Raw genomic sequence first — 13,050 nt, 5'->3', positions numbered from 1 at the left:
GAGTGCTAGATCATATAGTAGTTCCGGTTTTAATTTTTTGAGGAACCATCATATTGTTTTCCATAGTGACTGTACCAGTTTACATCCCCACCTGCAGAAAGAGTTCTCTTTTCTCCATACCCTTACCAACCTTTGGTATCCTGTCTTTTTCATGGTAGTCATTCTAACAGGTGTGAGATGATAGCTCATTATGATTTTGATTTGCATTTCCCTGGTGATCAGTGATGTTGAGCATCTTTTCATATATCTGTAGGCCATTTTTTATGTTTTCTTTCAAAAAATGCCTTTTTTTTTTTTTTTTTGTCTTTTGTCCTTTTAGAGCCACGCTCGTGCCATATGGCGATTCCCAGGCTAGGGGTCTAATTGGAGCTGTAGCCGCCGGCCTACGCTGGAGCCACAGCAACACTAGATCCGAGTCGTGTCTGTGACCTACGCCACAGCGCATGGCAGTGCTGGATCCTTAGCCCACTGAGCGAGGCCAGGGATCGAACCTGCAACCTCATGGTTCCTAGTCGGATTTGTTTCCACTGTGCCACGATGCGAACTCCAAAAAAAGCTTATTTTTGAATTGAATTATTTATTTCATATAACTACTGAGTTTATGACTTCTTAATGTATTTTGGATACTAATCCTTTTGAATCAAATACATGATTTGCAAATATTTTCTCCCATTCTGTAGGTTGCCTTTTCACTTTGTTGATGATTTCCTTTGCTGAAAGCTTTTTAATTATTATTTTTGGCCATGTTCATAGCATGTGGAAGTTCCTGGGTCAGGGATCAAACCTATACTATAGCAGTGATTTGAGCCACTGCAGTGACAATGCTGGATCCTTAACATTCTGTGCCACAACTCTCTTGAAAGCTTTTAAATTCGATGTGGTCCCACTGTTTATTTTTGATTTAGTTGCCTTGCATTTGGTGTCAAATCCAAAAAAGCATCACCGAAACCACACTTACTGGTCTTTAAGTTCATGATTTTTAATGTCCAGAGAGTATTGTATTATGTGGTTATATCATAATTAACTTGTTTTTATTTTGGGACATCTATATTGCTTCCAGTATTTTTTTATATTATGAATAACTCTGAGGTGAATATCTTGATTTATAATTCTTATTATACATCCTTAATGTGTTCCTCAAGATAAACTCTTTTAAATTGTGTTACTTGGTCATAGAGTAGGGATGTTTGTAAGGCTCAGCACACCTTTTTGAATTGCTTTTAGGAAAGCCAGTAGTACCAGCTCTCATCAGCACTGGGTGTCTTCTCTCTTTTTCATTTTGAAAAGGTAAACTTCATTTTTTTCCCCCACTTGCATTTCCTTTGCGCAGTGAGATTGAATATGTTTTTATAGGCTTCTGTCAAATTTTTTAAAAGACCTTTAAGGTGGTCTAACATTCTGTAAAATGTAATTATTAGTTACATTTCTGAGAAAATGTTATTTCTTACTGGATTGTTAGTATGCCATGAAGCCCTGAAATGTGCTTTTGTTAGTGTCTCTTTCTTGTTATAACTCTGAATTATGAAATATAAAATACTGTAATTTGTATTTTTAAAGGTTATTAAACTAAAAATTGTACATGTTACTCAAGTTGTATTAAAATTCTTCTTGTTAGCCAAAATTAATTGCATTCTCTTAAGACTTCTCTTTTATGTACCATGTGATTTTTAAGAACATAGCAGATAGACTTAATATCTTGGTAACTTATTTTCCTCACTGCAGTTTCCTCTGCTTGGAAGGCTCTTCCCCAGGTTTCCTTGCTCCTTAGCTTTCTTAAGGTCTTTGACATACCTGTTTAAAATAGCACTTCCTCTAATGTACCTTTAAAAATTTTTTTCATAAAATATGTCAGCATTTGCCGTAGTGTAAAATTTACTTGTTGGTCTCTTTCTCTTCATTAAAATGAAAGCTCATTATTATATCTGTAGCACCTAGGACAGTGCCTGGACATAGTAGGCACTCAGATACATTTGTTGAGTGAATGAATGATCAATAAAGTGGTTATCCTTTGAAATGGTTAAGCACATGTGTAAACAGGGTGCAGTATGGTTGAGCTAAAAGAAACTGCATGTTACAGTGTTAATGCCTTTGTCCTTCAGTTGCTTAGCTAAGGATGTACACCAAAATGTTAACTGTATTTGTCTCTAATTGGCATTTTTTATATCATTTTCATAATTGTTTTTCTGAATATGTGGGAAATGTTGATGGATTAATGCAATTAGGAGATTTTAATTTCATTTTCAAAAATAAAATACAGGAACTAGCAAAATGGTGTGGTTCACTGAAGGACAAAAGGGAAATTAAATCATAGCAGTAAGAGTATCATCGCATGTATATTAGGTAAATACTGGATAATAATTTTAAAGACACTTCTAAAAAATAGGAGGAAGAATTTTTCAGTATCTCACTGTAATTTCATCTTCTGAGTTTACATTTCTGGATTATTTAGAATGAATTATTCTAGTAACTGAGTTCTAAATGTTGCTCACTAAATTTCTAACACAATAGGAAAACTTTGTATCAGGTTCTGTGAGAGCCTTTTCTGTATCTTCTGTCCCATTCACCAGAATCTCAATTTTTTAAAAATAACTTTTATTGTTCTTAATGGTCTTTTATGTTCATAGTATGGTTCGTGATGTTTTTAGGACCTGGATTGTATCTTTTTTATCTTTGGGTTTTCACTGCCTGCCACAGTGCTTAGTATATAACAGGTACTCAATAAATGTTTATTGAGTAATTTTTTTTTATCAGTTGATCAGTGATAGTCTCTTGTGGTTATCTTTGTTAGGAAAAAAAATTTTGCATGGTTAGTAAACCTCCCAATGCCATATAGATAAACTTATGTGGTAGTTAGAGTTGTGGAGCACGGGTACGGGAGGAGAGAAGAAAAAAGAAGGAAAAACACAGCAATGATAGACTATTCCATTAGAAAAGACAAATGCACACACATGGTTGAATGACAGACTTTATTTTTTTTCAGTTGGATGGTGATTTCTTTGGGGAATTTTCCTAGTGACATGATTTGTTCTTACTCTTGTTGAATTAGGAAAGTATTTTAACTTCAATATTTTGATAAACTAGATGTATAAATGTCAGTGCTAATAGCTTAGTATTTTAGTCTTCTACAAATTGATGCCTGTGGTATCTGGACGTTTTTTTGGCCTCTTCTTGTAAATAAGGTCTCAGTGATGTTTAAGGAACAGCAGCTTATGGCCAGAAAAGAAAAAAGCTGCATATTATCCAAGCTAAGCAACATAAATGTGGCTTAGGAATTCCCCATTAGATCAAAAATCTCCTCAAGGAAGATCTCTTGAGCTTACAAACTAAAGACCTTCGATTTAATTTTAAATAAAGCCTTTTACATAGCATGAGAACATTTTTTAGTTGATAATCAATTGCCACTATTATGTAGGCTTACTAGATTTGCAAATTTACAAGTTTTTACAAGTCAGTTGGGTCCCTTCCTCAGGAAATCAGTTTAAGTTTTTTTTTCCTATATTGACTCAAAGAGCCTAGTTGTCCTTAAATCCTGTGAATATATTTGCCTTATAATTTGACAGCATTGAGTCAACACCCTTATAGGGTCTGTAGTGTTGTAAAAAGAGAAACTGTTCAATAAAGGATCGCATTTGAAAAAATTAGACTTTGGAGGATAAAACCAGTATTGGATATGAGTACTGTGCTTTGCTTTAAAGCACCTACAAACTATTCAAGGAAATATATCCTGGCCAATTACCTCTTTCAGAATGAATACTTTTAGGTATGGAAAGCAAATGAGCTTTGTAAAATTAAATTTTGTATCTTTGTGAAATTAAATGATGTCTATAAATAAACACAATGAAATATAGATATCTTTTAGCAGAAAATTAATAATGTGTTTTTGCTAACATTAAAGTTTATAGCGATTACAGAACTATTCTAATTGTTAAAGTAATTAAACTTTCAAACCAAATATGCTTGGGTAAGTATATGTTTCAGTTAATCACTATGTTTAAACACACTAAGTAGATCTTTTTAGAGTATTATCAGTGTACCTAAAGCTGTATAGATAATAAGAATGATAGCTTTCTTTTTTTTTTTTTTTTAGACTTGCGGGTAAATTAGTTGTTTATTTAAATTTTTTTTAACTCAATGAATTTTATTACATTTATAGTTGTACAACCATCATCACAAAGCACTTTTATAGCATTTCCATCCCAAACCTCCACCCCAACTCCCCAACACACCCCAATCTGTCTCATTTGGAAACAAGTTTTTCAAAGTCTGTGAGTCAGTATCTATTCTGCAAAGAAGTTCATTCTGTCCTTTTTGCAGATACCACATGTAAGTGATAGCATTTGATGTTGGTGTCTCATTGTCTGACTGACTTTGCTTAGCATAATAATTTCTGTTATCATGCTGAAATGCCATTATTTCTTTCCTTGTAATGGCTGAGTAATATTCCATTGTATATATGTACCACATCTTCTTTATCCACTCCTCTGTTGATGGACATTTAGGTTGTTTCCATGTATTGGCTATTGCAGATAGTGCTGCAATGAACATTGGAGTACATGTGTCTTTTTGAGTCATGGTTTATCTGGATAGATGCCCAGGAGTGGGATTCCTGGATCAAATGGTAGTTCTATTTTTAGTTTTCAGAGGAATCTCCATACTGTTTTCCAGAGTGGTTGCACCAATTTACAGTGCCACCAGCAGTGTACTAGGGTTCCTTTTTCTCCACACCCTCTCCAGCACTTTTTGTTTGTAGACTTTTTAATGATGACCATTCTGGCCAGTGTAAGATGGTACCTCAGAGTAGTTTTGATTTGCCTTTCTCTACTAATGAGTGATGTTGAACATCTTTTCATGTATTTCTCGGTCTCTGTATGTCTTCTTTGGAGAATTGTCTGTTTAGATCTTCTGCCCATTTTTTCAATGGGGTTGTTTGTTTTTTGGTATTGAGTGATAGGTGGTATTTATAAATTTTGGAGTTTAATCCCTTGTCAGTCGATTCATTTGTAAATATATTTTTTCTCCCATTCTGTGGGTTGTCTTTTTGCTTTGTTAAGGGTTTCCTTTGCTGTGCATAAACTTTTAAGTTTAATTAAGTCCTATTTGTTTATTTTTGTTTTTATTGTCATCACTCTAAGGTGCATCTGAGAAGATGTTGCTGTCGTTTATGTCAGAGAGTGTTTGGCCTATGTTGTCTTCTAAGAGTTTTATAGTATCTGGTCTTACATTTAGATCTTTAATCCATTTTGAGTTTATTTTTGTGTATGGTGTTAGGAAGCGTTCTAATTTCATTCTTTTACATGTGGCTGTCGAGTTTCCCAGCACCACTTATTGAAGGGGCTGTCTTTTCTCAATTGTATATTCTGGCCTCCTTTGTCATAGATTAGTTGACTGTAGGTGTGTGGGTTTAATTCTGGGCTTTCTATCCTGTTTCACTGATCTATATTTCTGTCTTTGTGCCAGTACCATACAGTTTTGATGACTGTAGCTTTGTAGTATAGCCTGAAGTCAAGGAGCCTGATTCCTCCAGCTCCATTTTTCTTTTTCAGGATGTCTTTGGCTATTATGGGTCTTTTGTGCTTCCAAACAAACTTTAAAATATTTTGTTCGAGTTCTGTGAAACATGTCCTTGGTAATTTGATAGGGAATGCACTGAATCTGTAGATTGCCTTGGGTAGTATAGTCATTTTGATAATATTGACTCTTCCAGTCCAAGAGCATGGTATGTCTTTCCATCTCTTTGTGTCATCTTTGGTTTTGTTCATCAGCCTGTTATAGTTTTCAGAGTAGAGGTCTTTTGTCTCTTTAGTTAGGTTTATTCCTGGGTATTTTATTCATTTTGTTGTGATGGTAAATGGGATTGTTTCCCTAACTTCTCTTTCTGATCTTTCATTGTTAGTATATAGAAATGCAATCAATTTCTGTGTATTAATTTTGTATCCTGCAACTTTACCAAATTCATTGATTAGCTCTAACACTTTTCTGGTAGAGTCTTTAGGATTCTCTAGGTATAGAATCATGTCATCTTCAAATAGTGATAGTTTTACTTCTTCCTTTCCACTTTGGATTCCTTTTATCTCTTTTGCTTCTCTGATTGCCTTGGCTAGGACTTCCAAAACTATGTTGAATAGTAGTGGTGATAGCGGACATCCTTGTCTTGTTGCTGATCTCAGCAGGAATTCTTTTAGCTTTTCACCATTGAACATGATGTTAGCTGTGGGTGTGGGTTTGTCGTTACTATATTGAGGTAGGTTCCCTCTGTGCCCGCTTTCTGGAGGGTTTTTATCAGAAATGGGTGTTGGATTTTGTCAAAGGCTTTTTCTGCATTTACTGAGAGGATCATATGGTTTTTATTCTTCAGATTGTTAGTGTGGTGTATCACACTGATTGATTTGCACATATTGAAGTATTCTTGCATTTCTTGGATAAATCCAAGTTGATCATGGTGTACAGTTCTTTTAATGTATTGTCAGATTTGGTTTGCTGGTATTTTGTTGAAGATTTTTGCATCTGTGTTCATCAGTGGTTTTGGCCTGTAATTTTCTGTTTTTGTGGTATCTCTGTCTGGTTTTGGTATCAGGGAGATGGTGGTCTCATAGAATGAGTTTAGGAGTGTTCCTTCCTCTGCATTTATTTGGAATAATTTCAGAAGGATAGGTGTAGCTCTTCTTTAAATGTTTGATAGAATTCGCCTGTGAAGCCATCTGGTCCTGGACCTTTGTTCAGAATTTTTTAATCACAGTTTCAGTTTCAGTACTTGTGATTTGTCCACTCATTTTTTCTGTTTCATCTTGGTTTAGTCTTACAAGATGGTACTTTTCTAAGAATTTGTTCATTTCTTCTAGATTGTCCATTTTATTGGCATATAGTTGCTTGTAGTAATCTCTTTTGATCCTTTGTATTTCTGTAATATCTGTTGTAACTTCTCCTTTTTCATTTCTAATTTTATTGATTTGAGTCCTTTCTTTTTCTTGATGAGTCTAGCTAAAGGTTTATCAATTTTGCTGATCTTTCCAAAGAAGTAGCTTTTAGTTTCATTGATCTTTTCTGTGGTTTTCTTCATTTCTTGTTTTTTTTTTTTTTTTTTTTGTTTTTTGTTTTTTTTTTGTCTCTTTGCTATTTCTTTGGGCCGCTCCCGCGGCATGTAGAGGTTCCTAGGCTAGGGGTCCAATCGGAGCTGTAGCCACCGGCCTACGCCAGAGCCACAGCAACACAGGATCCGAGCCGTGTCTGCAACCCACACCACAGCTCACGGCAACGCCGGATCGTCAACCCACCGAGCAAGTGCAGGGACCGAACCCGCAACCTCATGGTTCCTAGTCGGATTTGTTAACCACTGCGCCACGACGGGAACTCCCGGTTTTCTTCATTTCTATTCATTGATTTCTATTCTGATCTTTATGATTTCTTTCCTTCTGATAACTTTAAGTCTTGTCTGCTCTCTCTCTAGTTGCTTTAGGTGTAAAGTTAGGTTGTTTATTTGATCTTTTTCTTGTTTGCTGAGCTATGCTTGTATTCCCTCTCAGAACTGCTTTTGCTTCATCCCATAGGTTTTGAATTGTTGTGTCTTTGTTTTCATTTGCTTCAAAGTGTTTTTAAATTTCCTCTTTGATTTCTTCAGGGATCCATTGGTTGTTTAGTAGCATGTTGTTTAGTCTCCACGTGTTTGTGTTCTTTGCAGTTTTTTCTTGTTGTTGATTTCCAGTCATATAGCATTATGGTCAGAAAAGATGCTTGATATGATTTCAATTTTCCTAAATTTACCAAGGCTTAATTTGTGGCTCAGAATGTGATCAGTCTCTGAGAATGTTCTGTGTGCACTTGAGAAGAATGTATATTCTGCTGCTTTTTGATGGAATGTTCCATAAATATCTGTTAAGTCTGTCTGGTCTAATGCATCATTTAGGGCCTGTGTTTCCTTGTTGATTTTCTGTCTATTGCTGTAAGTGGGGTGTTAAAGACCCCCCCTCTTGTGTTGTTGTCAATTTCTCTTTTTAAGGTTGATAGCAGTTGCCTTATATATTGAGGTGATCCTATGTTGGGTGCATATATATTTACAAGTGTTGTATCTTCTTGGATTGATCCTTTGGTCATTATATAATGTCCTTCCTTGTCTCTTATAATATTCTTTATTTTAAGGTGTATTTTGTCTGATATGAGTATTGCTACTCCAGTGTTGTTTGACTCCTGTTTGCATGGAATATTTGCTTCCATCCTGTCACTTTCAATTTGTACATGTCCCTAGATCTGAAGCGGTCTCTTGAAGACAGAATATATATGGGTCTTGTTTTTATATCCATTCAGCCAGTCTGTGTCTTTTGGTTACAGCACTTAGTCCATTTACATTTAAGGTAATTATTGATACATATGTTCTTACTTCCATTTTATTAACCGTTTTCAGTTTGTTTTTGTTGGTCTTTTTTTCTTCTCTTCTCCCGTTGTTTTCTTCCCATGTGGTTTGATGACTATCTTTATAGTGTTTTATTTGGATTGCTTTTTCTTATTTGTGTGTGTATCTATTGTAGATTTTTGGTTTGCATTTACCCTGAAGTTTTGATATAGCAGTCTATATATATATACAAGATTGTTTTCAGTCATTGGTTTCTTAATTGCAAGTGCTTCTCTAGTGTCTTTCATTTGTACCCGCCTCTTCTCACAATCTCTGATTTTCGTGCATATTTCTGTGGGGATGATTTTCTACCTTTACTATATGTATGCTTTTACTGGTGACTGCTGTCATTTGTAATGTTTTTCTTTCTAGTTGTGGCCTTTTCTTTTCCACCTAGAGAAGTTTCTTTAGTATTTGCTGGTTTAGTGGTGCTGAATTCTCATAACCTTTGCTTTTCTGTAAAGCTTTTGATTTCTTCTTCAAATCTGAATGAGAGCCTTGCTGGGTAGAGTAATCTTGGTTGCAGGTTTTTTCCTTTCATCACTTTAAGTATATTGTGCCACTCCCTTCTGGCCTGCAGAGTTTTGGCTGAAAAATCTGCCAATAACCTTATTGGGGTTCCCTTGTAATTTGTTTCTTTTCCCTAACTGCTTTCAATTTTTTCTCTTTGTCTTTAATTTTGGTCAGTTTGATTAATATGTGTCTTGGGGTGTTCCTCCTTGGGTTTGTTTTAATGTACTCATTGTGCTTCCTGGATTTGAGTGAGTGATTCCTTTCCCATGTTCAGGAAGTTTTCTGCTATTATCTCTTCAGATATTTCTGGCCTTTTCTCTCTCTCTTCTCCTTCTGGCACCCCTAAATACGGATGTTGGTGCATTTAATGTTGTCCCAGAACTCACTTAGACTGTCTTCATTTCTTTTCAATCTTTTTTCTCTTTTCTGTTCCACATCAGTGATTTCCACTAGTCTGTCCTCCACCTTGCTTATTCGTTCTTCTGCCTCCTCTATTCTTCTGTTGGTTGCTTCTAAAGAATTTTTATTTGTTATTGTATTTTGCATCTCTGCTTTCTTAATCCTTAAATCTTGTATTTCTTTGCTCAGTGTTTCTTGGAATTTATCAATCTTTGCCTCCAGTTTATTTCTAAGATCTTTAATCATCTTCACTATCATCAGTCTAAAGTCTTTTTCATGGAGGTTGATAATCTCCAGATCACTTAGCTGCTCTTCTGTATTTTTTTTCCTTGCTCCCTTATCTGAGTCATAACTCTCTGCCTTTTCATTTTGTATAGATTTTTGGTGTGCTCTCCTTTTTGCAAACAATAGAGTCATAGCCTCTCTTGCTTCCCGTGTCCGTCCCCCTGTGGCTGAAGTTGGTACAGGGACTTGCTGTAGGCTTTCTGTTGGGAGGGATTGGTGCCTTCCCACTGGTAGGTGGATCTGATTCTTACCCCTCTGGTGGGTGGGGCTTTGTCTCTTGGTGAGATTAGAGGAGGCTCTGTGCCTGCAGGGTCTTTAGGCAGCCTGTGTGCTCATGGGTGGGGCTTTGATCCCTCTCTGGTTATTTTTTGGCCTGGGGCTTCTCAGCCCTGATGGGTGGGGCCAGATTTTTCCAAAATGGCCACCTTTGGAGGAGCACATGCTGATGATTATTCCTGAGACCTTTGCCTCCAATGTCCTTCCCCCCGCATTGAGCCACAGTCATCACCTGTTTTCCAAGGAGATCCTCCAAGATCTGCTTACAGAGTCTCTGCTTTGCCCTGGGACCCAGTGCACATAAAAGCCTGTATGTGCCTTTCAAGAATGGGGTCTCCATTTCCCCCAGTCCCATGGAGCTCCTGTGCACAAACCCCACTGACCTTGAATGCTAAATGCTCAGGGGGCGTCTTCTCTCAATGCCAGATCCCCAGGCGTGGGGACCTGACGTGGGGCTCAGAACTTTCACTCGTGCAGGTGAGTCTTTTTGATACAGTTACTTTCTAGTCTGTGGGCTGCCCACCCGGTGGGTATGGGTTGCTTATATCATGAAACTGCCTCTCTTACTGTCCTGATGTGACCTCCTCTTTGTCTTCTGGAGCAGGATATTTTTTTTGACAGTTTGCAGTCTTATTTGGTTGAAGGTCGTTCAGCAGTTGGTTGTAATTTTGTTGCTTTTATGAGAGAAGGTGAGCTCCATTCCTTCTACTCCACCATGTTGATCCCTTCTCCAGCTTTCATTTTTTTGAGTACTTATCATGTGCTGGTCATTGTGGCTAAACATGGATTAATTCTCAAAGAGCTCTGTAAATGATAGGTACATTCCCAGTTTTTAGATTTAGAGACTGAGGCATAATGAGATTAAAGAAATTACCCCAAATTACACAGCCAGTATCTAAGCTGAGATATCATATTGGAAAATAACTCGAATTTAAACATGTTAAAAATGTATCGATTGACTCTAATGTTGGATTTTGTTCTCTATTTTTGTTCACCTTTCTAGTTGATTTGGAGCATATGCGAACAGTAAAACCTGAAAAACACTTAAGGTTTTGCCAGGAAAATGGTTTTAGTAGCCACTTTGTCTCAGCAAAGACAGGAGACTCTGTAAGTAAAGCAATGAATACTGAATATTATAAATGATTTTTTACTCTTATTTAGTAATATTCATAGGAAGTATATTTACTTCATTACTTAACTCTTGGGACACATTAATTCCTACTGAAAACAAAATATCTTAGGTTAGGTGTATGTTTATTATGTTTATATTCCTCTTATAATTCATTTAACATAATTTCATGGTTATTTCAGGGAATTAAAAAATATAAAAGTTAAAAAATGTAAATCACTCATAATTTCCCCATCCAGAGACGACCATTCATAACTTCATATGATTCCTTCTAGCCCTATTTTCTAGTCTGATGTACACAAATACGAGTGCTACTGCCTCTACTGCTAGGGGACTGTATTTACTGAGGGCCTGCTTTGTGATGGGCACTGTACTACTCTAATTATCTCTATTTTATGGAATAGTCTTAGCTTGTGTAGTGGGGGTGGTCCAGGGTACACAGAATAAGTGGTAGCGATAGGATTTGTAAATCCAAGGATTGACTTTCCAGGGCTCACCATATTAACCATGCTAAATATCTATATAAAAAAATTAAAATTAGAGGAGTTCCAATTGTGGCTCAGTGGACACAAACCTGGCTAGTATCCATGAGGATGTGGGTTTGATCCCTGGGCTTCACTCAGTGGGCTAAGGATCCAGTGTTGCTGTGAGCTGTGGTGTAGGTCACAGACATGGCTCAGATCCCACGTTGCTGTGGCTGTGGTGTAGACTGGCAGCTACAGCTCTGATTTGACCATTAGCCTGGGAACTTCCACATGCCATGGGTGTGGCACTAAAAAGACCCCCCCCCCCCAAAAAAAAAAAGAAAAAAATTTTAAGATTTTTAACATGGAAAAATTTTCATTGTATTTTTAATTTTTTTTAAGGGCCGCGGGTGTGGCATATGTAAGTCCCAGGCTAGGGGTCAAATCAGAGCTGTAGCAGCTGGCCTACACCACAGCCACAGCAACTCCAGATCCCAGCCACATTTGCAACCTACACCATAGCTCGTGGCAACATTGGATCCTTAACCCACTGAGCAGGGCCAGGGATCGAACCTGCATCCTCACGGATACTAGTTGGGTTCATTTCTGCTGAGCTACAATGAGGAACTCCTCATTTTACTTTTTATTTAAAAAAATATTTATTTAGCAAATCTTGTCATATCACTTAATATTACTGAATAGATTTAATTAATAATCCATTAAATAAATTGTTCAAAACTTTATTCAACAAAGTTCTTATTGTTAGGCATTAGATTATTTACAAATTTGGGATGTTGTAGAATTTGGCAAAATTTCTAATGTAAAATTTTGTCCATGGGCTTTGATATTTTGACTCTTTCCTTTGGAGGGAATTGAAACCTATTGTCAAATTACCACCAGAAAGCATAAGTTAATTTATACTACTGCCAGCATTGAATAAATGCCATATCACTGTACTCCTTTTTAATATTCAGGATATACTTACTTATTTTAAAATCTTTTTCAATTTGGTAAACCAAAAATATTTTGCTTTTTAAATTTGAATTTCTTCAGCTGCTTATTAAGGTTGAAATTAAAAAAAACATTACTTATTAATTTTCTGCTTATTATCTCTTTAATTTTCTATTACTTTAAAAGAATTTTCTATCATAACTTTTATGTTAGGGATAACGACCATTTGTCATAATTTTTGCAAGTATTCTCCACTGCCTAGATTTTTGACTGCTCATTTTCTTGATATTTTCAACCAAAGGATGTTTGGATTTTTTTCTGTGGTTTATTCTGTTTAATGTTTTCCCCATAAGATTTCACTGAAGTTTTTATACTTAGGGTAAATATTAAATAATATAAAGGATATTTAATCTTTTGCGGGGGTCAAACTTATTTAAAAATATGACCTTTTGGAACCCTTTCCCCCAGGATAATACAAAGATACTCACTCATATCATTTAGTAATATATCAGTACTCCTTGATAAGTCCATCCAGGGATTGGACTTTTTTACCATCACTCACTTATCTGCCTGGGGGATCTTTTGCCATTTTAGAATTATTTTAAATTGTAGTATTTTAGCTTGTGTTTAACCACTCCGTAATTTTTGTG

General features: G+C 36.1%; 1 protein-coding gene across 4 annotated transcripts in view; it reads left to right on the top strand.

Annotated features, from left to right (window-relative positions):
* Positions 1–13,050, top strand: part of RAB28 (RAB28, member RAS oncogene family) — a 254,459-nt gene that overhangs the window by 65,621 nt on the left and 175,788 nt on the right. For all 4 annotated transcript variants that reach the window (XR_002346347.1, XR_002346346.1, XM_021100271.1 and 1 more), the window contains exon 5: positions 10,860–10,963. Coding sequence is in view for 2 of the 4 variants with exons in the window: in XM_021100271.1 (XP_020955930.1) it covers positions 10,860–10,963 (104 nt within the window). In the remaining 2 variants the exon portion in view is untranslated. The remainder of the gene's footprint in view (positions 1–10,859; positions 10,964–13,050) is intronic.

This window comes from Sus scrofa, chromosome 8 (genome assembly GCF_000003025.6).
Source record: "Sus scrofa isolate TJ Tabasco breed Duroc chromosome 8, Sscrofa11.1, whole genome shotgun sequence".
NCBI lineage: Eukaryota > Metazoa > Chordata > Mammalia > Artiodactyla > Suidae > Sus > Sus scrofa.
Note: the sequence above shows the minus strand (reverse complement) of the source record. Positions and strands in the feature narration are given on the sequence as shown.